The 24,950-nt window shown below is 41.9% G+C and overlaps 1 protein-coding gene across 3 annotated transcripts in view; it reads left to right on the forward strand.

The window, feature by feature from the left end:
• ARMH3 (armadillo like helical domain containing 3) overlaps window positions 1–24,950 on the forward strand; it is a 129,566-nt gene that overhangs the window by 13,808 nt on the left and 90,808 nt on the right. For all 3 annotated transcript variants that reach the window (XM_075423581.1, XM_075423580.1, XM_075423582.1), the window contains exons 9-18: window positions 5,296–5,352; window positions 6,391–6,434; window positions 7,973–8,033; window positions 9,069–9,115; window positions 9,789–9,864; window positions 12,542–12,635; window positions 17,395–17,496; window positions 21,224–21,282; window positions 22,621–22,686; window positions 23,766–23,835. In XM_075423581.1, the coding sequence (XP_075279696.1) occupies window positions 5,296–5,352; window positions 6,391–6,434; window positions 7,973–8,033; window positions 9,069–9,115; window positions 9,789–9,864; window positions 12,542–12,635; window positions 17,395–17,496; window positions 21,224–21,282; window positions 22,621–22,686; window positions 23,766–23,835 (676 nt within the window). The remainder of the gene's footprint in view (window positions 1–5,295; window positions 5,353–6,390; window positions 6,435–7,972; window positions 8,034–9,068; window positions 9,116–9,788; window positions 9,865–12,541; window positions 12,636–17,394; window positions 17,497–21,223; window positions 21,283–22,620; window positions 22,687–23,765; window positions 23,836–24,950) is intronic.

Raw genomic sequence — 24,950 nt, forward strand, 5'->3', positions numbered from 1 at the left:
ATATAGCTCGTCTTGTGCAAGTATGAAAGAAACTACCTAGGGGATTTGCATTTCCTTCATGAAAGTATTCTGAGGAAGGTCCTTTTGGAAGAGTTGCTGTTGTGCCGAACTTGCATGTTTGCCTCTCTGTGTGTGACTGTGTGGTTATACATAATCTCAAAAGTAAAATGAGCTGTCAGTCATCTTGGGCTTCAGACTGAATTTGTGATTCAGAACCTGACTAGCAGACTGAAAGAGCACAGATCTCCAGAAGTGATGGTGAAGCTGTGACCAAGGAATGAACTGAAACATCACAGCTAGTATTTCCAAGAGAAATATGTGTCTATCTCTTTGATTCCTGAGAAACTTTATTCATCTTCCTTTTTCTAAACTGGTTGTGCTACTTTGTGGTGTATTCTTGTTTTTCTCGGTTATTCATCACCGTGAAGAAGAAACATTTCAAATGTCAAAATACCACCTAGTGCTGGCTTTGCTTTGCATGAAGCATGATGCTTTAATGATCAATTTTATTTTTTTCTGTGATTAGGATTATCGTAATATAGTTTATTGGCAAAAAATGGGAAAGTTCTGGAATATCCCCTCCTCAGCAGAATTACTGGGAGGGGCAGGTGCCAAAACCCACTTGGTTTTGTAATAGATCCTGTTTTGAATTACGAACAGACTTAGAGAACAGGCGAAGACAGGAGCTACACTTGGTGTCAAAGTACTTTGTGTTAATTTCTCATTCCTGTGAATGTTGTCAGAATTATGAATTACAGATTCTGTTCAGCAATCCGTGCCGTGGTAACACGAAACAGGAGGATGGCGTTTGGTTTCAGTACCTGACCATGAGGGAAAACTGTTGGGAGTGATATGAGCAGGGTTACTGATGAGGGCAGACTGGAAAGACGAGAGGTCTTATTGCAACGTTCAGGTCACAGGGTGGAGAGCTGTGTAGTCCCACCCTTGAGCTGTGAATCCTTGTGTACTGCAGTTCATGTTCTTAGTAAGGTAGCATTCTGTGAGTACATAGCACTTGTCCACTGCCCTTTGCAGTAGCTTTCTGTAGAGTATTGAGTTGGGGTCAAGTGCTTTGAAGAACATTGTCCTAGATGTCTTCAAATTGGGCACCCAAAAGTGGTTGTGCTGATGTTTAAAAAGTACAATCCACCCTGAAGCAGGCCTGTAGCAAGGGGAGTTTCAGCTTGAGTAGTTCATCTGGCAAGGTTGAAAGCAACTTGAAGAAAGGTTTTATGACGGCTGCCTGACACTACCCTTTGTAAGCAGTGCTACAAGCAAAGCCAGTAGTAATGCAGTCATAATCTTTGTCCTTAAGTAGAGTAGCTGCTTCCATTTGCTGTTCTTTGGCCCTTAGAGTCAGTTTGGTGGTTACCTGGTTGTCAGTGTATTGTAGCATACTTTCATGCCTCAGATCCTTTGGAGTTCTCTTTTTAGTTAGCTGTGCTGCAGTTGATAGTTTCTCTTTTGTTCTGAGCTTCATTGGTTGCTAAATTGTGTTTCCAGCTGCTTAAGAAAATCTAATTAGGCTGAAAATTCATTAGCTGACTATGATTTTGTGTCTGTCTTTAAAGTGAATACCAGTGTGTCTTGCATCAGGACGTTCTTTCATATTTTGGGGAATTTTGTAGTCTCCTCTCAAATTCCCTGGGGAATATCTGTCCATGTTTACATTACCAGTGTAGAAGAGATCTCGGCTTGCTCATTAACTTCTGTTCTAGGAGTAAAAATGATTTATGTGTCTTTACATGGAACCTCTAAAGGGATGTTCCTGATCTAAAACCAAGTAATTTTCAAAAGTTGTTCCAAGTACATACATACTTATTCAAGTTTTCAGCTGTATTTTATGGTGGTTTTTTTTTTTTTTTAGTCCTAGTCCTGATTTCAGAGAAAATATTTTTACCTTGATGCTACGTGAGAGAGACATAAAAGAATAGCTAAATAATGGACTGTATCAGCAAAATGGTGATCCTAAGTGTACACAAAAGGCTGCCAAGCAGAGAAAATACTATGAGGAAGGGTATTTATTGATCACTTTCTCAGTGTTTTAAGGGATGGCTGCTAGAATAGGTTAAAACGTAAAATCAGATAGTGACTTTTAAATGGTTAGGTTTCTTGATAATATCTGAGTGGAAATTTCTTTGCCTGATGTTCAACCTGTTAGAATTGCGTATTGTGTCGTTTGCTAGGCAGAGCTGAAAGAAATTAGTCAAAATGTGGGTTTTTCTCTTTGTGTGCTTGTCTGGCAGCATATGGTGCATCCAACAGCCCTTCATGTCCGGTTACGTGCACTTGCCTCTCCTTGATATAGTCAGTTATAGGTGCTGAAGAGACACCAACATTGAGGAGTCAGAAAATTCACCTTCCCCCCCTCCCCCGTCTTACACAACCCACATTATTTTAAATGAATCTCTTTTACAAAAACAGTAATTATTCAGCTCCAATTCCCTGCAAGATAGCCTGCCTGCAGAGGAGATGGCCTCATCAGGGCTGCAGCAAAGCTGCTGAATCATCCCTAATGAGCGTTCAGGGAAAAGTCTTGCGAAGGATAATCGAGTGGACTCTGGCCTTCGTTTGTGTTACAGATTGTGAAGAGAAGTGAAGCACCTAACTAGGGATTATACGTGGTTACCTTGGCTTTTTTCTGCTTTCTTTTCCTACCAAAAAATTGTTTCCCATAGGTTTGCGTTGGAGGCAGAGGTACATTTGGGGGCGTGGAGGAGATCTCACTCCCTCTGCCAGACCTGTGTGCTTTTGCATATAATATTCACTTTGTATGGCATGTCTCACCTGGGGATTGCTTTAAACATTACCTGGTAATGATCTCCCCACAGCTTCCACCTTCCTTTCTTTGAGATTGTTGGCATCTAATGGTGGGTAGTTCATGGAGGATGTTTTGAGTATTCCCACGTTCCAGGAGTATGTGTCTGTACCTCACCACTGACAAGAAGACCTTGATGTTATAGTGTTTGTTAGCTGATGGCAGTGATAGGAAAAGACCTGTGTTTTCTGAAGAGCTGAGGATCATATTTTTGAGTTCTTTCTGGAGGCAGGTGGAGGCAGAAGCTGTTTCTAAGTTTGTGTAACCGCTTCACTGATGCACTTTGAAGTTTTCAAAATGCTTATCAAGCACTTTTCAAGGCTGTTGCATGTTTCTGCGTGTTGTGGAGTGGCAGGCGTAATTCAGACTTAAAACTTCTGCTGTGGTTCCCAGTGAGAGGGGAACATAACTCTGAAACAGCAGGATTAGAATAGGGAAGCAGGCAGGGAGTATGGGGTGGGCTTAGGGGTGCTTGTACAACTTGCAGGTTGCTGATGTTTGTCATAGATGTACAGACTAATGTCCACAGACAAGAACTGGAACCGTTGGCTCTCAAGGAGGGGCAGGAGCAAACTGCACGCCCTGTGGGCAGCAGAGGAGATACTCTCATCACACTGGTACAGGCTTGCACACTGAAAGGCATTAGGAACTGCCTTGTCCCATACAGAGTAGCACTGTGTGGATTACACTGGTTAGTCATCTGCCTGCTGCTTAAGGGTTTAGGGATGCCTAGACGAGGCATGGAATGTGTCAGGGGAGGGGAATACTTCAGACAGGAAGCATTAAACAGACTTCTGCAGATACGGAAATGACAATTGAAAAGATAGAGGACAGAGATCTGTAGCAAGCTAGCTGGCTTCATGACCCTATCAGCCATGCACCAATGACATCTTGCTGCCAAGAGGCAGGAGACACGGAGCATGCATCTTGGAAAGTCAAAGGCAACGGGAGCATGAAGAGTTGTTCATAGGCTGGAGATGACAACGAACCCACTCCACTTCCCTTTCTGTGATGGGACGGAGTGTATGACTAGGTCTCAGGGCAGCTTGGTGGCTTTGGTCAATGTAGTGTCTCCCGGTTTGCTTGTTCTCCACATCTGGGAATCTGGGTAACCCCACAGCCTCTGATCCAGCATAGCCCTGCTGTCCATTGCCTGGAAAAGCCCTGTCACGTTGGTCACAAGTCACAGGCTGGCCTCTCTGCTGTACGAGCTGTGGTGTAGAAAGTTTCTCCTTGTTGTATAAGGAAAGCAAGAGAAAGACTGTAATCAACAAAACTAAGATATATTTGCAAGGATAGATTTTAATCTATATTTAATTACAAATTTGTGAAGCTTGCTTCTGCTTTACTAACACTGACTAAGTTTAATTTCTGAAGGGGAGCATGTTTATACAGAGATGACCATATATTGTTACTGGGTAGGAGCCTCTACTCCAAGCTCAAGGAAATGTCTTTACATGCTTTGTGCACAGGTGGGTTCTGTGTGAGTTTTCTGTCTTTTTCTGAGACAGCAGACAGGGCTGCGTGCTGCTGGAAGCAGGCTGGCAGACTGGCTGGGCTTTGGTCTGTTCTGATCAGTTTTTTTTTCTGAACCAAAAAGAAAGGCTGATTCTCCCACAGCACTGAGTAAGTGTGAGAGTGGTGTTTTCTGGTCAGCCTTATTTTTAACTTGCAGTCAAGCCATGGGTACAGCAGTCGGGTAACTGTGTGGCTTGTAGGGCTGCATCTGATGCATGCTTTGTGTTTTATTCTTTCCATCCACTTTGGAATTACTACACAGATAGAGCTTTTTCTTCTCTGTCCTGGTTCCAAATCAACTGTTAGTGTTGCACTGACACACATAAACCAGGAAAAACAAAGGTACATTGCTAATTTAAAATGCTTCCTAAATGATTAGGAATTGTCTTTCTAGATGGAGCCTGCGTGCTTTGTTCAGCTAAGTTCAAGGATTTTATATTCTCCAGAGACTTCTAGCGCTCAGCAGGGTAAACTGTTAAAATGTGGAGCTCTAACCCAGCAGCAGATGAGCCTGTAACATTGTCATGCCTTTCTGGGTCCTCCTTCCTTTAAGCAATCTCTGCAAGGTGTTGTGGAAGGGAGATATCAGAACGCTAATGTTCAGTCCCAGCTTCACTGCTTGTTCCTGCTGCATAACTGCGTGTGTGTCACAGATAACAGGCTTGCAGGACAGCTGCTCCAATTTCAAGACTGACAGATGAGCTAGCAGAGGAGTAGAAACTCCCTCTCTTCTCAATAAAATTGGGAGACTGCCTGGCTGAGCCAGTAAAGAGGTGCCCCAGGCGCAGCGGCCTGAGCATGTGCTGGGACTCCTGTTTCTTTGTGTGTATTCTGCTGTGTGGGAGGGGAGAGAGATGCTTCCCAGGTGGGTGGGTAAACTTGGAAAGGTAATGTTTTTTTTCCAGAAGACCGAACTTAAAACCAATTTTCTTTCTTCCTTCTCCTGCTACTCTGAGCAGTCAGTAAATCCCTACATTGTGAAGCTCTCCATCGTAGATGATGAGGCCACACTCAATGTGAGTATTTGGCTTGATTTCTCTATGCTGCTGCTGATGCTTTTTCATGTGTGGTGTTAGTGTAACGAATGCAGTCGTGGTGTCTGGTAGAAAGAAGGTCTAGGAACAGTGCTGCTGTAAAGAACTTCAGTATAGTGGGTTTCTGCCCTAACTGCACTCTTGCGGTAGGTTAGGCAGCTCAGGATTTGATCAGTTTGATCACCAGTTAAATGGTGGAGGTGGTTAAAAAGGTGGGTAGCAAGGAACATGCTAAAGTTGACCTATTGTACATTTATGAACTATCTGTACACAGTTTACTGTCACGTGCCAAAGAGGCACAAGATAGCTTATGCCAAAGAAGATCTCGTTTCCAGTTCTGTGTCATCTGATTTTACCAGTCTACAAGTCAGTTCTTGTAGCACAGTGGAAGCTTGTACTTCAGTCAAGAGCCCTGCAACATATTTTGGGTTGTAGCCACGGCCTACGTTTTGTGTCCAGGCCTGGATGGAAAGTGGCAGCACACTAGCAGTCATGTGAGGTCTGGACTTAGAACCTGTTCTTCAGACATGAAGTTAAAAAAGCAAACTCCATGCTAACTGAAGGATGAGAACGGCTATTCTGAGTTAATTAAAATACCTTGACAGAAAGGATAATCGGTAGCTATGGAATGGTGGAGACTGTTTGCAAGAAGTGAAAACGTTGCTAGTGTTTATGGCCTTTGTTTTGAACTTCTGGGTGTCTTTCCTCTGACACTAGCTTCCTTCTGAAGTTCTTGCTGCTTTATTGAGACTTCTTGAATGAGTAAGCTCTGTCTGGAGTAAAAGTTCTCTGTTGAACCTAGTAATTAGCTATCCAACTTTAAATTTTGGTGTCTTGATTTTTGGATGACATTTTTGTTGTATCATAGCATATCTTAATAGTTGAAACAGCTTCAGTGGAAATTCATCCTAGCATGCTAGGTTATCTTGGTGGCAGGGCAGAATAGCTGTATGTGTTCAGTGTGTGATTTCCTGCACTGAGATTTGTAATATAAAGATTTTTTTAAACGCTTTTTTTCAGGGAATGGGACTTGTAATTGCCCAGGCTTTATCAGAATATAACAGGTAAAACCTAATTGTCTCTTGTTTTCCAGTGCATGATAGTTGCTGTACATTTTCATGGACTTTTTTTTTTATTTTGTGTTTAAGTACTTATTCATCACCTAGCAGCCCTGATGCACCTGGAGAGGCAGGAAATAGTCTTGTGCTATGAGGTACTTCGGCTGAGTTGTTGCTGTCATTGCAATTGTAAATGCATCTGTACTAGCTGTGCTGATGTGCTTCAGGAAAGATCCTGCTGTATGGGAAGATATCTATTGTATGTTTTTACTATCATGGATTTTACCTCGGTATGAACCTCGTGTAAAATCTTAGTCCCGAGTGAAAAGATAAATGATTTGCTGAGTATTTCTCTGTTAGAAAATTGATTTAAGTGAAACTCAGTCTAAAGCAAACAAATTTATCCAGGACTATCCACATGTCAGATGAGAGCTGATTAGTGGATGTATGCTCTTGCAAATGGTGAAAGCATTAACTGCTTCTGAAGAAGGAGCCAGAAAGCCAGCAGTAGGGTAGCATGTTCCCAGCTTCTGCTTCATAAGCAACAGCACAAAATGTGTGAGTTTTCCTAAGAGGAAGGTGCTTCAGAAAAATTTGGAAAGTTGCAGCAGTTTCACCCAAGCAACGCGAGACTTTTTTGTGTGCAATAGGATTCTCAAAGTATCCAGAAAAATGTTTTAATACCTTTGAAGGTCTGCTATTATAGATATGCAGGATCAGCAGATCATGTAAATGTATTTAACAGAGTAAATTATTTGAGTAAAGCAGAAAAAACCTCATCCACCCAACTTCCTTCATTCTGACAAAAGCCGTCTCAGATTGTGGCCTGTTTTGCTTAGCTCTGTCTTTCCTCCTTCCCCCCAAAATTAGAATTGTTTTCTTTGCATGTTGCATTGTGTGTGATCAAATTCCTGTATGAAAGACACAATAAATGGCCATGTGAGCTTTGCTAGTCTATTTGAATGCCAAATGAAGCAACTTGGCTTAAATCTGAGGTACCCAACGCATTTGTTGACTTCACTTACTCCAGTTCCAGTCCCTTCACTTACTCCAGGAACGTAGGATCAGGCAGGATCAGGTCATGAACCGTAATGGTCCTGGTGGTTTCTGCCATAGGGTGATCAACTCTCGTTTAGTCTGTAGCGGATGATGATTGAAATGAAACTGTTCTGTGGTTACTGACTGAATGTGTTCATATGGTTCATTACCGTTCTGTAACGGTAACAGTGTAACAGTGCAGGACAAAATTTCCTGAGTCACTTTGTCCCTTTCCTTCAGCTTTAGCCGAGACTGGATGTATACTCTATAACAGCACAGGCATTGTTCAGTCTCACATCTTTCAGCAACTCCAACGCTACACAATTTACAAATACTTTAATAACCCTTGCATCTCTTTTTATGAGTTCTTGAAAAGGGCTTGTGAATGTTGAAGTTTTTTCCATCCTGTATCCTTATCAGGTAAGACTGTCTCATAGGGATTTAGATAAAACAACCCTAGTTCCATTTCTAACCGTGAAGATTCATCCTTACTCCTTTTTGTTCAGACAATACAAAGATAAGGAAGAGGAGCATCAGAGTGGTTTCTTCTCAGCCCTAACTAATATGGTAAGCAAGGAAGCAGTGTTTTTCTATTCTTAAAATAGGTGCCTCCATGGAAGTTCAGCAGGAGTGTGTTTCCAAAAACTGTGAGTTTGGGCTGTGGGTTCTGGAGGAGGAGATGCATTGATCCAATTCAAACCAAATACAACTGAAATGGCTGTATTCTAAGGAGTGTGGTGTTGTCTGGCTGGGAAAGCTGTTTCAAAGGATGAGATCTCTATTCTGGCATTGATAATTGAAATTGTTTTCCTTAATCTTCTTCATTCTAGTTGACTTTATTTTAAAAAACACAGTTATTTGTTGGAAACTTTTAAATGGCTACGTGTTTTTAAAAACAAGTTGCTGCTCTGCTGATGTAACCTAAAACAGAGAAGACGAATAATTTTGTGGCAGTCTAGTCTGTCACTAGCTTTAGAGATCCGTTTCCTGACTATCTTGTTCCTCAAGCCTGGATGCACTGTAGCTATGAAGCAGCTTGCATTCTGCAATGGGCAGTGTCTGCGTTTTTGGAGTGGTACCCTCCAAAGGCAATTGTGAACTTCTTCCCTGTAAAGAGTATCCTGTTCCCCTTGCTTGTTCAGTTTGGCTTTGCCTTAGTCTGAGATCTGTCTATCCCAGCCGAAACCAGGACAGACAGGAAAATTTCCTATAAGTAGGGATAGTTCAGTGTTGACAGCTGTCAGTCAGGAGCGACATGGGTAAAACTGTATGCACTTTGGGGCATGCAGATAGGAAATGATATCTGTTGTCCACTTACAGAGTGGCAGACTTATCCAGGTTGGGATTCAAGACACAGTGCTTTTTATCCTCTTTTGTGATTTGACAGGTGAAGCATTGGTCATTGACAGCAGTGCAAAATGCATTTGTAGATGGTCATCCTGTTTCCTGTTTGTGTTTTACTAGTATTAGAAAAAAAGATGCATATGTGCCTTGGATGAGAACACCTCTCCCAGGGCACTTTTGATTTAAATCCATGTCTTCTTTCTTGCTGTCGAATAGCTTTCACAAATTCCTCCTATGCAATACTCTTTCTTTCCATAGGTGGGCAGCATGTTCATAGCAGATGCTGATGAGAAGATCTCAGTCCAGTAAGTGCACAGATGTTAGTTACACAATGAATGGCAACTCGCCACACTGGTCAACATGATTCGCTCCATCATGGAGCTGTTCTAATGTAGCAAAGCAGACTAGAGGGACAAGTTCTCTTGCAACTAAAATGGTACCACACCGATGCAAACAATGGATTCTCATGAAGTGACAAGGGTGCAGCAGGAGAAGACGCAGCTGAATTGATTGTAGTGAGGTGTATACCCCCACCAAGGTTTTTATGAGGCATTTTTAGCATATGATAGGCATGTTGGAGGTGGCAGATGGAAAGTGATGGTTCGTACACTCTTATCACCAACAAAATGTTTTCTAAATCAAGGGTGTGAGTGATAAATATGAGGGTTTGTGGTGTCTGTAGGAGCCTCTGCCCTTAAAAGAAAGGACTTTAAATGGAAAACACTGTTTGCACAGTGAGGGAGACCTTCAGCAGGAAGGGAACAAAGACTGTAGTTAAGTTCTAAAAATAGCTATTTTTATGGGTTGCTGAGTACTGCTAATAATCAGAAGAACATCTGGATTGCAGAGGCAGAGTTTTATATAGCTGAAAAAAAAGTCTTCTTTCAGGTGGGCCTTGCTTCTGAAAAACTGCTCTTGGGATTCTCATCTGGTGTTAGCCCTTAACTAACTGTGCTTTTGTCTGTATCCTTTCCACAGAACGAATGAAGCAATCCTTCTGGCCCTCTATGAAGCTGTTCACTTAAACCGGAATTTCATAACAGTTCTGGCACAAGTGAGTTTCGTTGCGATGGTTGCCCGTTTCTTTGTAGTGGATGTCTTTGAAATTAGAAAGTCAAGAACAGAACCAGTGAAAAAACAGGTTTTCTCTTTTCCCCCTGTATACTTGTCATAGACGTAGGTGGGCATGAAAGATCGGAAGCAGGCCAGGGCCTGCTGGGTTTACTATACTTTTAGGAAACTCTTCCTGCCTTGGCAGAAGATGAGTAAAGTGTGGAGGGCACAGTTCATGTCAGTGAGCCATTTTTCCCACTGAATGGGAAGGGCTGCGTTGAATGCCTTCTGTGCGCTACTGGTATTGCCTTTAGGGGGAGGATGGAGTGAGTGGATCGGTGGGGGTAAGATTGCTGCAGCTATCAGAGCAATTCATGCCCTTGATAAGTTAGGGTTGAGGGAAAGAGGATGATCTGGGTCCCAAGCTGGATGAATTGTCCTGTCTGGGTGTGCACAGACTGCATGTTGTTGTCTGTTTGACTATCCTTCACTTAGGGACTATATGATATGTGAGGACTGTTGTTTCAAATACTATCTTGTGTCCAAACATCCTTGGAGAGCCCAACTCCTTTTGCTTGGCAGATTGTTGTCAGAACATAGCACTCCTCCTTGTACTGTTTATGGTTAATAAAAAGAGCTATGGCAGCCTTCTGAGAAGCAGTGGGCTGCTCCATACCTCTGAGCACAAACCTCTGGATGCTTTTCTAAATACAGTGTGAGTTTATGAAGGCAGTCGTTGCTGGGACACAAGTGACAAGTCTGTCTGATTTGTTTATGGTGATTTGGCTGCCTGGAAGGATAGCCTGATGGGTTTAGGAAAACCTTCAGTTTTAGGCTTTTAGTTTTGGCTTGTAAGTAATACTGGTAATCTGTGAGAAAAATGACATCAAAAAACAGTTAACACCTTTCCCCAGTTATTTCAGGTCCTCAGAGTGCAGCCATGCATCACAGGCTAGACACTTGACGTGAAGGAGGAGACCTCTGGGGACTCCTGGCAGTAGTGGTGATGGAAGAGGTCTGATAGGCAGATCTACTGCCTCTGAAGAAAGCTTCTGTTCCACGGGTGGTTCATTTGCTGAGGTTCCTTGCCATTCTTTTCCCAAGCTATTCATTCCTGCCACTTGTGAGAGAATCCTGTTCTTTCAGTTCTGTGTAATACCAGCTCAGGCCTTTCTGTGGTCAAGATATCCCCAAGGGAAAAGAGGCTTTTGGCAGGGAGAAGAGTAGGGCAGGAAAAGAGCAGCTGGAGTAAAAGCTCTTAAATTAAAAATAAAAGGATAAAGTAGTTCTTTGTGAAAGTGATAGCTGAAGCGGCCACTGATCAGTGGGTTTAACCGAAGTGGAGGTCTTGTGTTCATGGGTGGATTGTCTATAATCTTTCGTTTAAGAGAGGGCAAGGTAGGTCGTGCTGTCTTTTGAAAAAAAACTTGCCAAAGCTGATGAATGCCCTTGTCTAAGGTGGTACCCGTTGCCAGAGACTGCTGGTGTTTAGGCACATAGGAAGAGCATGGATACAGTTGTGTTGGTGCCTGAAGTGTTAAGGTTTTGGTATACTTACCAGCTTGTTGGTCCTCAGTTTATGCTGCTAGGTGGCACTATGATCTCTCAACTGGCAGTTAGTGTTTGGGGAAAAGGAAGGTAAACACCATAGCAAAATCTACGGAAGCAAACCTGTTTTCTATAAGAATTCCAATGGAAAATTGTATTTAAAGGTTTAAATCAGTACCTGAAATTATTTTAAATTGTCCTTGAATTGTGGTATGTGTGTCTGTGCTTCACATAAAATACATGCATTTATAGTGCTCAGAAAATTAGATATTCAAAGGCAATGTGGAGGATATCCACTTGTGAAAAATTGTACAGAACTAAAGTAAAACCAGCAGTTCTGTATCCCTTTCTTTTATTTTGAAATTGTGATGATATATGAAGTCGGATGATACATTTATGTAAAACTTGCCCTATGAAATGGACACTTTGCTTGACAGCCTGACTTAAAATAGCATGGCAGATTGTCTACAGTCTCACCAGTGTGGATAGATCTGGAAGCGTACAAATAGTAAAGTCAAAGCAGTAATTAGGCAGGCAACTATTAGCAAAGATGAAATGGGGAGAGTAATTGACTGATAGAAGATGAGAGGATCGATAATAACAGTATTATTTATGTTATGCACTCTGCTCCTTCAGTGCCTGGGCTTTATAGTGAGACAGGGAAGTAATAAATTGCCATCATCTTTGAATATGAGCAGGTGGAGGGCAGGAGTGAGGAGAATTTGTTTTTAGAAAGAGAAACAAAAGGATCTTGGAGGAAGACTTCAAATGCACACCCTTGGGTTATTTTGGGGGGAATCAGAAGCTATAAACAGTGTAGACTTCTGCATACCTGTTCCCATTCTACACTGGGGAAGGGCATGTTATCTGTCTGCTGGGGACAGCCACCCCTTTCTGATGTATTTTCGAGTTTTGTGGAGTAAAGAAATTGATGTACGGTTTAATTGTTAGATGTCCAAGGTCAGGTAGCATAGCCTTGCTTTTTGGAGGAGAGGTTGATGTTTCTTGAGACTGCATTAGTCATATCTGTTGTGCAAGAGCATGGAACAGTGCAAGCAGCGATCTGTATGACTAGTGCCTAGGGAAGCTATTGACCTGTGTATGTCTGGGCATTTGTATTTTGCTGTTAGAGCCATCCTGAAATGGGGCTGATGACGACACCAACAAGCCCGATTCCGACAACACCTGTCACTCCACTAGGAACCACCCCACCTTCTTCAGATGGTAAGAAATGTAATGATCTCCTGGGGAAAACCAGTTAAAAACTGTAACTAGCAAAGCATTTTCTCAAGATGGCAACTAATGAGGTCTATTGGAGCAGATGTACCCTGGTGGTCTCTTGCTGGAGTGACTTGCCTTACTAAACATGAGCAAGATTCTTTGACTCACATTTATTTCTGTTTTGCCTTGTATGCTGCTCAATGAAATTACGCTGATGTTCCTTGTGAAAACAATACCGTCCCAGTACCTGCAAGAAGATACACCCAGTCCATTAGTTTTTCTGTGTTGGCTTTTACTTATGAGTATTTCTAGTGTCAGGTTCTTTGCCTGGGATTATTTGTCATTGTAACACATTTACAGAGAATCGCAGTGGATTCCTGCTTGTCATTAGTGCGCTTGTCCCCAGCTTTGAATTAATTGCAATTTGAATCCAACCTGGATGTGGAGGTATTCCTCCCTCTTGTTGCCTTTTCTCTGATAGGCTTTGTAAATGACTGCTTGCACTAAGATCTTTCTTCTACATGAGATGATGTTTGTCCACGTAAATACGCTTTGAAAAAAATCTAAAATAAACCACTTTTCTTTCAAGGTGTGGATAGATATAGCCTGGTTTAAGATAAGAAATCAAATAGCTGTTGTCAAGTACTTTAATGGCATCCTCTAGATCTGAAGAAAGTGTTTAATGAAGGAACAGAGTCAGTTTGAATAAAGCACAGTTTGGAAATATTTCTGGAGAAAAGCAGCCTGGGTTACTCAGTTATATCAGCTATTCAGGTCACTTAATATCCTAGTTAAGGATGATCCTCCTTGTGGATGAATTCTGTCTGGTTACCATGGATATCAAAAGCTTCAGTTAAAAAGCTCCTTATGTTTCAAGTCTCCCTGTGCATATAACGTAAAACGTAGAGGGACGGGCATTTTGTGGGCTTCTGTTCAGCATGTTTGTTGCAAATGTATCTGCCCACACACCATATTATACAACTGACAGAATTTATGCTTACCTACATCTACAGCTTCCTCACACTCTTTTTTTAATTTACCAAAAACCAAAAGCAAAACAAAAACTCCATCCTGCTTTCAGCAGAGGCAGTGATCTTGTGAAGCTCGAGGCTTCTTTCCGCTTGTGAGTTTGCTAAGTTTAAGGAGAGGAGCTAATCTTAATGTGCAGCAGTTACATTGGGAAGCATTCTTTGTTTCTGCTTGCTGTCACCTTGCTCATCCCTACTCTTAGTGATAATTTTTTTTATTTTTGAGGACCTTGGCTTGGTTTAGTTTGGTGTTGCTTTAGGATTGCTGTTATTTTAAAGGTATGGCAGAATTTTCTTCATTTTCTAAAGTCTTGCAACTCAGCTGTAAAATTTGCCTACGGCTGAAAGTTAGCAAGAGGCTTTTTTGGCTTTGGAATGAAAAGATTGCTTTCTTCTTTTTCCTGCATTTAAAAAAAATTGTAGTTGAGCTATTTTCAAGTTACAGCAACATGTAGAAATCCATCTATGGGCTTCAGGTGCTTTTTTTTAAGCTAACTGGGATTAAAAATGGGTTCATATTCTGGTTTGAAATTTATCTGGCTGTTAGCCTGTAGTGTGAATTAAGACATTTTAAAGTTTCAAAATATGTGTTAAAAACATCAAGGTCTGAACGTGAACTGGGATAAGCAGTGATGTGTTCTTCAGTGTGTGCGATTTCCTTTTTTTTTTTTTTTTTTAAATGAGACTTTTGCTAGAGACTGTTGATCCATAATATGTAAATCAAGTGTGCCTGTCACCATAGTTATCTAAATGTCAGTTTGCTTACTGTTGTTAAATATTCATTCACTGCGTTCATTGTAACAGCTCCAGAAGGACCCGCTGGGGATATAAATACATTTTTCAGACTTTTGGCTAAATCTTTGAGCTATTCATAATATTGAGGGTGAAAAAGCTTCCAGTCGCATTGCATAGACTTTGCCAACAGACTGGGCATGTTAGCAACATGTCAGGAGCCCCAGAGCTTCAAGACTGAATGGACTAAAACAGCTCACCCTTGGGGATGTGCAGCATTTAGAAGCTAAAAGCCCCATTATCATTTCTTTGATGTGATTCGAACAGCAAGGTTACATTGATCTATTTGGCCTGTTGTTTCCAAGGGCTACAATTTTGTATTCAAGGTGATTGTATAATCCTGAGCTCCATGAGAACCTCTGCTGTGCTCTGGGCCTCTCAGTGCTCAGTTTCAGGAATCCTGCGTTTTATTGTTCATTCATCTCCTTCATCCTTCTGTGCCTGTGCTTGCCCCAGTTCCAGGGGTAAATAAGCCTTACTTGCCTCATTACAGGGTTGTGAGATGTAAGGCTTCAACTACGAAAGGCGTTGTTTGTTAAAGCAGACTTTTTTCTGAACCAAAACGCAGCTGTGTACAGGATCAAATCAATTCCCTGCAGAGCCCCAAAGCTAGCCATCCAAAAATCAGATGTAATTCCTCACTTCTTGCAAGGCCCAATCTCATCATAAATACCTTTTTCTTTCCTCAAGAGCGAGAAAAGCCTTGAGCATTCTTGAGGATAGATGGAAAAGAGATAATATAGTTCTTAAGAAGTGTGTACTAGTGGTCTGCAGATCTGTTTCCAGTACAAAGGGAGTCCTGTCTTAGGCTATCTTTATAGTTTGAGAAGAGAGAGCGCCTTCTGGCAATCGTAATTCAAGCCACCTATGACCTCCTGGATGTGAAAACGTAGGAGTCTGAGCTCCTAGGCAGCCAGAACAGTAGTGTTACCGTCATGTCAGGACAGGCACGTACAGCAAGGGAAAAAATCGCCTTGACTTTCTGAATCTAGTGGTTTGTGCTTGCAGGCACATCATTATAGACTCTCTTAAATTTATCAAACTCTGTTAAATTTGTTTCCCGGTAATTCCTATTGGGAGGCAGTTTCGGCATCTTGTTCCTTGGTTAAAAATATTCAACTTTCCAACCTGCGTTTCTTGTCAGTGTATACCCCTTTATCATTATGTTAACCTTACTTTGGAACACAGATAACTCTTTTTCATATGTTGAGTTACTTACCTGTGTATTTTGCTGTCTAATAGGAAGGGCTTTCTGTTCCTCTGATCAGCTTGCTAGCCTTTCATCAAATTTGTTTGAGTTCATCCTCTTTTAACATCCAGTCAGCATAATTATGCACAGTGTTTGAGACAGGGTCTCCCGAGCACCTTGCGCAGGGCATTGCTGTGTTCTTAGCTCGGTTGGAAGTGTGTTTCTGGATGTGTTGTAGGACCACGCTTACTTTTCAGTGCTTTGTGTTGGTAGCTTGCCATCTCGTTGGTCTGACAGCGTACCATGGTATCACGGCATTTCGTTTGCAGCTGATGAGTTGTCAGCTTGCCATGGAAATAAATCCCTGAATTCCTGACCTTATGACTTGCACTGTTAAATTTCATCTTGTATTTATTATCTGGTCCTTGTTTTTATCCTTTTGTGTGTAGTCTGATACTCCTCTGTGTTTACATATCCCAACTTTCTGCCATTAGCAGATTCATTAGCAAACAACTGTTTCTTGTGCCCTCGTCACTTACAAAAAAGAAAACTATTCTCTAAACTGACACCTAAGGAATTCAATTAGTAACTTCTTCCCAGACTAATAATTTCTCCAATTCCCAGATCTTTGATATACTTTAAATGTCTGTATTTGTACAGAACTGTACTATGTGCTTTATTGAAGTCTCCTAGACTAGCTCCATCAGTTTTGTGGTTGTTTTTTTTTTCTGATCTAATTTATCTTAAATGATATCAGACTTCTCTGGCAGGATCTGCAGGTAAATGCATGCTGCATTTTTCCCACTTATCTTCCCCCCCTTCGATGTTTCTCATAAAGCCGTTCTGAATGGGGAGGCTGAATAAAAACATGGCTCAGTCACACGACAGAGGTTTGACAGCTCACAAGCTCAGTGCTTGAGATGGTACATGGGGAGTGAGCAGGAGGCACATACTGCAATTAGCTGAGTAATTGAGATAGCTGCTTGTAAAGTCTGAGGCAGATGATGTCCGGTGTTAGGGTGTCGCAAGTACAGCTGGTGGTAAGGAGGAGTGTATCCTAGAGAAATGCCAGTGAACTGCTGTTCTGCTGCAGGTATGGAGAGTACATTTCTGCTCCCTGCTGTGTTGTGATTTCTCTAGCACAAGCTATGATTGCTTCTGCTTCTTGATTTTCATAAAGCTGCTCTTGCTGCCTCTCTTTTCTACCATTCTGGTCATGCAGTAATTGTTACATTACTGTCTTATGTGTTGCTTCTGCAAGAGAGGCTGTTGTTGGGAGGGAAGAATAGAATTGATGTAGACCTTTTGGAACTGAAATTCCAAAACTGCTGAAACTGAGAATGGTCTTTGCTGGGCATGTTTCTTTCCGAACTGAGAATGGTGTGAATGTTAGCTGTGTTGGTTGTAAGAATTAGTTGGATATTGGTGAGAATATTTTGAGCTCCATAGGCTGGGAATGTTGATGAATGCTGAAACAGCAGGCTGATCTTCCCCGGGGTGGGAGGGGGAAGCAGGACAGAGAAGGGTATCCTTTTGCCGGGTGCCACAATCTATACTTAGAGCCAGAGAAATGGTCTCTGGGGGAGGGGTACCAGTCTTCAAAACAAAATCTTTGCTGGGTGGTCATGAAGGAGGAGGAGGTCAGGTGACCCTGCAAATAAGCTGATCCTATCCCAAATCTGTGACTTGGTTCTCTGTATAGTTATCTGCTGTATTTGTGAAGGGTAAACGTGTCTTATCTGCTTTGTTCCAGTTATAAGCTCTGCAGAGCTTCCTCTGGATGCTGATGTGCAGACTAGCAACCTGCTGATAACCTTCTTGAAGTACAGCTCGATTGTGATGCAGGACACAAAAGGTAAATAAATTCTGTTGATGCAGCTGTGGATGCAGCAAGCAGTGCTACTTGAAGTCAGGAAGGCATAAGAACATGTCTAGTGACTCCAGAAATAGAAGTTAACTGGAGTCTTTTTAGAGGACTGAAAATTCCACCTTTTGAGAAAATAAAATTATTTCTTATTGCAAGATAGGAGTTATGAGACTAGGAGACACCTAGTGCTGGCAGGAGAGAAGTCAAATATGGAAAGAATGTAATAATCATAATAGTACCTAATAACCAAGCCTGTCCCTATGCAGGAGCTGTGAGCATATCTGATTCCCAGCTGTCTGTTGGAGAGGGGAAGTCAAGTACCAGCGATCTGTATTTTTAAGAACATTTAGAAGCTGACACAAGAGGTGGAGCTCAGCATTAGGAGCAAATATTTCCTCTGTCCTTTGGTACTTGCTGGTTAAAGAGGCAGCGCTTTGCAGAGGATGGCAGTGACTTACACTGTACTAGCAGTAATCTGCTTGACAAAATTTTTTTCCATATTGTGCTCTTTGTTTCTCCTTATAGTTTAGCGGGGGTTAATTTCAGCTTGCTGAAGTTGAAGTATTGCTTCATCTCCTGCTCGGAGTACCCAAGGGTGCTGCTTTGCTCGGAGGTTGTATGGGCAGGACCATAGTGTCAACATAACAAGTGATCTTTGTACGGTATTTCAGTCCATTACCAAGTTTTGCTGTTAAGTTAGATGTAACAACTGAACAAAAATAGGGAGATAGCTGCCGAGCTATCATTGATTATTGAACTTGAATGCTTGGTGCAGTAGAAGAGACCAGGCAGGAGAGTTTCCTTGTACCTGCTAGCTTCCAGTAAAGTTGTACCTGGCTGTCTTGTTCTTGTTCAGTATGCACGCTAATTGGGGAAAAAGTGACTAATTGAAATGGGTACCAAAAGTGGCTTGGTGAAAATATCTAGTGCACCCCTCAAAACCAAGGCAGAATCAGGACTACATATATCTTTTCTCAGAGATGTTGCTAACTGGTTGGACTACACCATTTTTAGACTATCTGTTCTAATGTTTAACTGCCTTTATTGTGAGAAAGCTTCATGTGCTTCCTAAATTCTTTGCTGTGATTTAAATTAATTAGTAGTTGTCTTCTCGAAGATAGCTATTGAGAATGGATTATTTCTTTCTTCTTTGTGTCAGTCCTAATGTGTTTTAAGTCTGCTTTCATGTTTCCTCTTGCTTTTGTCTTTAAGGTAAACCACGTCAATCTGTGCTCAGTCATTTCTTATAGATTGCACACGTGAAGAGGGCTTACCAGCACTCTAATCATTCTCATTTGCTTTTCTCAGGGTCGCTCTTGCTGATACAAGTCTCTGATGGAACAATTTTATGTTTCTCAATTTAAACTCTGCACTTACTAGTCACTGTAATACGGAAAGCCTGCATAGGGCCTCAGGAACTGCCAGACTGGATTAGTTTCAGATGGAGTGAAATCTGATAGAGGGGATTCCTTACTAAATAAGCCAGCAAGAGATGAGTTTATTCTGGTATGAGACGGGAGTTCATGTATCTTTCTTTGCTTTGGTTCTGCCTTGTGTAAGATTTGAAATTTGTGCGGCTGATAGACTGAATCTCCTTGCCGCCGTGGTAGTACGTGGCAATGAGCTCCACTGACTGATCGTCTAAAAAAAAGTGTGCCATCCGAACCGCTGTTTATTCATTCTAGTGGGCATATTCCTGTCCTTGTTTTGATGGTAGGTGGGGTGCTGCCTAACTTTTTTCTTCTTGTGTAAGACCAGGCATGTGACACCAATATAGCAACAAGAGAACAAGAATCAATAACTCTAATTTACTCCATGTGTCTTGAGACACATGGGGAGACTGGTTTGTTCCGCATCCAGGACCAGACCATTGTTTGGTCCTGTCCCAGAGAACATGGTGTAATAGATGGCGTTTGCTAGATCCTCCTCTAGTTTTCTGCCTTGTGCCAGTCAGAGGCAGCTGCCTTGGGAGAAACAAAAACTCTGCATAATTTTTTCCCATTTGTAAAATAGGGTTCATGCTGCTATACCTCTCCATAGGAAGTGGACTGCTTTGTTCCTTTAATGGAGGATGCTGTGAAAGTACGAAGTGTCAGTGCTAGTAACTGCCTGCATAGCTGCCCTGTAACTGCTGAAAATGGCAGGATGTTCACAACGCGCTGGCTGAAGGCAGAGTACTTGGTGTGAAACAGGAGCCTTTACAGCACGATCCCCAGACAGAGAAGTGGTAGCAGCACCTACAAAAATATACAGGGAGGCCTTACAGTAGGAAAATAACAAGGCTCCAGTGTATCAGAGTTCTTCGAGGCCATTTCTCCTGCTTTGCTGGAGTAGAAAACTTTTCACTGAAACATTTTAGCTGAGGTAAGAACACATAGGAGAGACTTTTAACTCTCCTGTTACAGAATTGCTCTTCATCTTACTTAGTGCAGCAAGGTGAAATCAGCACACTTCAGGGCACATCTTATTAGTAGATATCTGTCCCTCAGCAGCATAGAAAAGAAAACAAGAGACATCATACTGTACAGAACAGCTCGCTAAGCCCATTCTATCTATGTTTGTAGATTACCATATACACACTAACTAGCAAAATGTTTGTAAAAGTGACCTGCAAAGATGCAAGGAGTTTGACTGATGCTGTCTTGGAATTTATAGGAAAGTGGTCTGACTGTTTCAGATTTCCCTCTCCTCCAGGTCTGACTCTAAGGCAGGCACCTGGGATGGCATGTTTAGTAGTCTTACGCTTTAGAGTAGCTGTTGGAGGTCTCGGGAATGTGCAGTTTTAAGCTTCTTTGGAATTTAGTTATAGGTATGTTGTTGTGGTTGCTTTTTGTTTTGGTTTTTTTTTTTTTTTTTTTTTTTTTTGTGGGTTTGGGGGTGTGTAGTGCGAGTTGTTTGTCTTTTAGAACAAAGATTTGTAAATGAGCTTCATTGGACAGTGTCTTGAACAACCTGATCTTAGCTGGCCCTACTTTGAGCAAGGATTGGACCAGAGGTTTCTTCCATTCTGAGTTATTCTATGACTGTATGTAATTTGGTTTTGTTTTTGGTATTTCAAGGTTAAAATTGAGAGAGAAGAGTTTTAAACAATCCAAATAAAAATTGCATTTTTCTGCCTTAGTGCCTCTCTGTGAGTCTTTCAGCTCTCCAGTTGTCATTCAGGGCAAAAGCTGCTTGAAGTTGTAAGATGAATAACAAGTTGCGGAACATGATCAGGGTGGAACTCCTTTGGCTTAAAATGCTAAGTCTTTCCAGGCTTCCTTTTTTCGTGAGTTTGCACATAGCAAACTGGGTCATATCTCTCAGTATTTGGGTTAAAACTCAGGACTTAGAGCATGATGTTGTGAGTGATTCTGTTACTCTCTACTGTGCCTCTACCAAAGCTCTGCTGGTTGTTTCATGACCTACAGCAAAGGTGATCTTTTTCTTTCCATCTTGTCTGAGAGAGGCAAGAGTGCATCTCTGCTGTGGCAGGAAGACAGGGACTAACCCCAGTATTTAGGAGGTCTGTGGAAGGAAAAATTGGTGGGATTTAGTGGTCAGGCTGGAGGGTGAGTGCTTAGTGAGAGTAGTTAGACTATTAGCTGTCATTGAGGAAGCAGGAGTATGAAGAATCTCTAACGCTGGGTGTTTTTCTTGGTGCAACAGCTATCTCATTCTCTAGCACCGCTAGGCTTGTGTGGCTCATGCAGGACTTGTATTTTCTTCTTTGCAGATGAGCACCGGCTACACAGTGGCAAGCTGTGTCTGATTATCCTGACGTGCATAGCAGAGGTAGGTTTCTTGTGTGACACTGTAAAGCAGATGGTGTGTTACAGGGCTCTGTCTGCATGCACATCCCCTGCCTCCTGTTGAGCAGGACCTGAAAATCTGTGGTGGTACTGAGTAGTGAGGACTTCAGGCACTTTTTTGCTAATAAACCTGATGCAGTGCTGTTAAAATTTACTTCAAATTTGAAAATTGGATCATCTTATTTGCATTAGCCAACTCCCAGGGATGAAGAGAGAAAAGAGTGAACCTAAGCCTTTTCTCTCTAAGCTGTTGAGTGACCTTGTGGTGTGGCTTTTAGATGAGTAATGTGCTAATGGCTTTCAGCTCTGTGTTGTTCATGGTAAACACGGACAATGCTGTATCCATTCTGCCTAAGAAGGATACGAGTCTGAAAGCAAGCCGCATGGTTGTAGGTCCCTACAAGCAAGACAAGTAGCGAATCTGGTAGCAGGGTGAGAAAGCTGTATCACAGAGCTACTCAGCAGTGCTGGCTGAATGTGGTCCTGTCTCATGGGAATTATGTACTAATGGCTTGACTGATGTCCTGAAGGGTGATTGAGTTTGTGTTGATTTGCATTTTGCATTTTTGCAAGTAAAGACCTTTCATTCTTAACAAAGAGTTGAAAGCAGCAATGTTGATGACCAGTGTAAGGATTCTGAAGTAGTGTTTGTTCAGGGTGCAATCTGAAAGCTAATCATCTGCATCTCAAATATTTATAATTAAATGTTTTTGGCACTTGAGTTCTTCAGGTGGATGCATAGGTAATACAAGATGAGAAAATCTGTTTCTGTATAGCAAGGGCTTGTTTTGGTTCTGGTGTTAAAGGGAGGGTACATTTATTATCCAACTTGGCTGTGCATTATCTGGAGGAATCACTTTGATTTAGAGCTGGTCTTTGGACTGAGCTTTCCCTGGGGGGTGGTACAGCTGATGAACCTGCCTTCTAGTACTGCACTAACTTCTGGCACGATGGGTCCATCAGAAGGCCAATACGAACCTTTGCCCACACAGTCACAGGATCTTGCGTGCTGGGGAGCTACCTTGTGTTGTAGAGCACCTGTTAAAATCTTGACACTGTGATGTGTGCAGTCTAGAGTTTGGATTAGCAAAGGAACAGAATAGAAAGTAAATTGCTAAAAAAACTTGAAGTAATGCAGACTTAACCAAAGCAGAATTGGGATCAGGAAGGGGTTAGTTTTGTGTGACTGGAGACATGGGTGGAGACAAGAGGAGGTGACAAGTTTTACATTGAAATGCATGTGATTTGAGAGGCAAGTGGAAGGTGTTGGGCACTTGGTTGGCTACTCATATCTCCTCTCTTTTCTTGCTCTTTTCGATAGGATCAGTATGCTAATGCTTTTCTCCATGATGACAACATGAATTTTCGAGTAAACCTACATAGAATGGTGAGTCTTTTCCTCAAGATAGTCCATTTTCTCTTTGGGATGAGAACACAGAGGATTTGAGTCCCTGTGTGTTGAAAACTGTGTCACAGACACACATGCCTAGATTTCTAAGGCATGTGGAAATACTTTAAGAAATGAAGTAGCTGGGGAATGATTTTGATATTGCTCTCAGAATGTCTCATTCTTTCAAAGAACAAATTGCTAGTTGTCCTGTCGGTGGATTCGGAGGGCTGTGTAGCTGGGAGGAGCTGTGAGGAAATCAGTGGCAGAGAGAATGTTCTGCCTTAATCTTTGGCAAGCATTAGCCCTCGTGGTATACTAATAGCCAGCTGGAGTTACACTGGGTGTTTTAATTTGGCTTATGCTTCATCCTGGGTGAGGTGACTCACCTTCAAGGAGGAAAGTATTTTTTCCAGAGCTTTTTCCTGTAGGTATCTGTGAAGGAAGTGTCCCTACCTGGCTCATGAATCTCTGTAGTTACAAGTAACTTGGATGGTTTTCCTAACGTGATGCATTCTATCTTTGTGGTACTGGCAAGTCCCACGTCCTCTGACAGTGAAGCAGCACTTGGAAGTGTCACTAGTCTGGGACAGAAACATCTTTATAGTGAGCATACTGCAAGGATGCTAGTCATCCTGCTTAACAACCAACTTGCCATTCAATTAGCCTTTCTGATCTGTTACAATAAAGACCAAAGCCATTGCATACTGCACATGCTGTTAAGAATGCAGATCAGATTTCTGGGTCAGGAGCAAATTAGTGTGTTAACCAAGAGAGAGGAATTGCTGTGATTTGTTTGTTTGGTTGGTTTTTCTTGTTTTCTCCCTCCTCCCCCATGATATAATAATGCCCTCCAGTTACACAGCTAGAGAAACAAAACCCAGTGGTCAGCATGCTGAAAAATGGGCACAATTTTGCTCCAGCCATGGTCTTTAGGATTGATGTGGGTGAGATAGCAGTTGGAGAAAAAGACAAAGGGAAGCCTGTGCTGATGGTAAGATTTGCATGAAAAATACAGTAATACACAGAATGTCACTTCAGGCTTCTACTGATTTCTTTTCCTCTTTGTATGTTTGTAGCCAATGAGACATAGGAAGAAAGCAGCAGACAAGAACCTGCCCTGTCGCCCACTGGTGTGTGCGGTGCTTGGTGAGTATTTTTAGATGTGTGTGCTTGTGGTTCCCAAAGCATCTTTTGTTCTGCAATAGAAATACAAGATTTATGGATTAAGGGCAGGGGTGGATGGACTCAGAAAAGAGGGGAAAAAAAGTTACGTACTAAAGATATTTCCAGCAATGCACTGTCCATCTCTATACCTGGCTGCCTCACAGATAAATTAAATCCAAAATTTCTTCTCTGTAGCAAGAAATTCTATATATGTTTACAGTAAGTTTTGCAGAGGCCTGTTGGGCCCCTTTACCTGAATACGTAACAATAGGGAGAGCAGCTGATAAATAAATTCAGAATTTTGAGTGAGAGTAGTAACAGTTGGTCACAAGTACTTTCTAGAGGATAGAATGAGGGCAAACCTACAGAAAGGACAGGTGTTTCTTGGGGAAGGTGTTTTGTGAGCATTTAGCCTTTCCTGAGCAAAAACCCAACAGGAATGTCTGTAGCTAGGGCTGAGTTTGCATGTGGATAGGCAGGCTCAGTTGAAAGCTTTTCACACAGCATATGATTAGATTTTGACTTTCATTGCTGTGGAGGCCAGAAGCATGAATGGGTGCAGAAATGGATGGAGCCTGGATTCCTGCGTGACTTTTAAGCCTGATGATACGGAAGCAGTCTTAGACTCCACCATTTTCGAACAGGTGATTGTTGAAGCCAAGACACAACAGCTGTGTTGAACCTTTTGAGAGTTGCCAGTTTTCATATTCTCTTTCCCTAGACTGTTTTTAGTCACTATTGAGTCATATTGCTGGGCTATTAGTACCCTAGGAGGTTACATCTCACAATTTTTTACCACTGGCATGGGTTAAGCATTTTATGCTGAAGTTGTGTTAGGCAGTGAACACACACACATTCAGTTAGTGTTTATTAGCTGAACCGTGGTAACTTGCCTCTTTCAATTGTATTTCTGTACTCTTTACCTCTTATCCTCACACTGGGAGCCCTTAGATGTTAAACAGACATTCTCCCTCCCCCCCCTTCACCCTTGAATGAGCCTTAAGCGGAAGCTTAGAGATCAAACTAGGTTTACTTGCTTCAGAATTTATTTTAGGGAAAAGCATGTGTTTTATACAATGTCTTCTCTATAAACATCT

Source organism: Opisthocomus hoazin, chromosome 6 (assembly GCF_030867145.1).
Source record: "Opisthocomus hoazin isolate bOpiHoa1 chromosome 6, bOpiHoa1.hap1, whole genome shotgun sequence".
Classification (NCBI taxonomy): Eukaryota; Metazoa; Chordata; class Aves; order Opisthocomiformes; family Opisthocomidae; genus Opisthocomus; species Opisthocomus hoazin.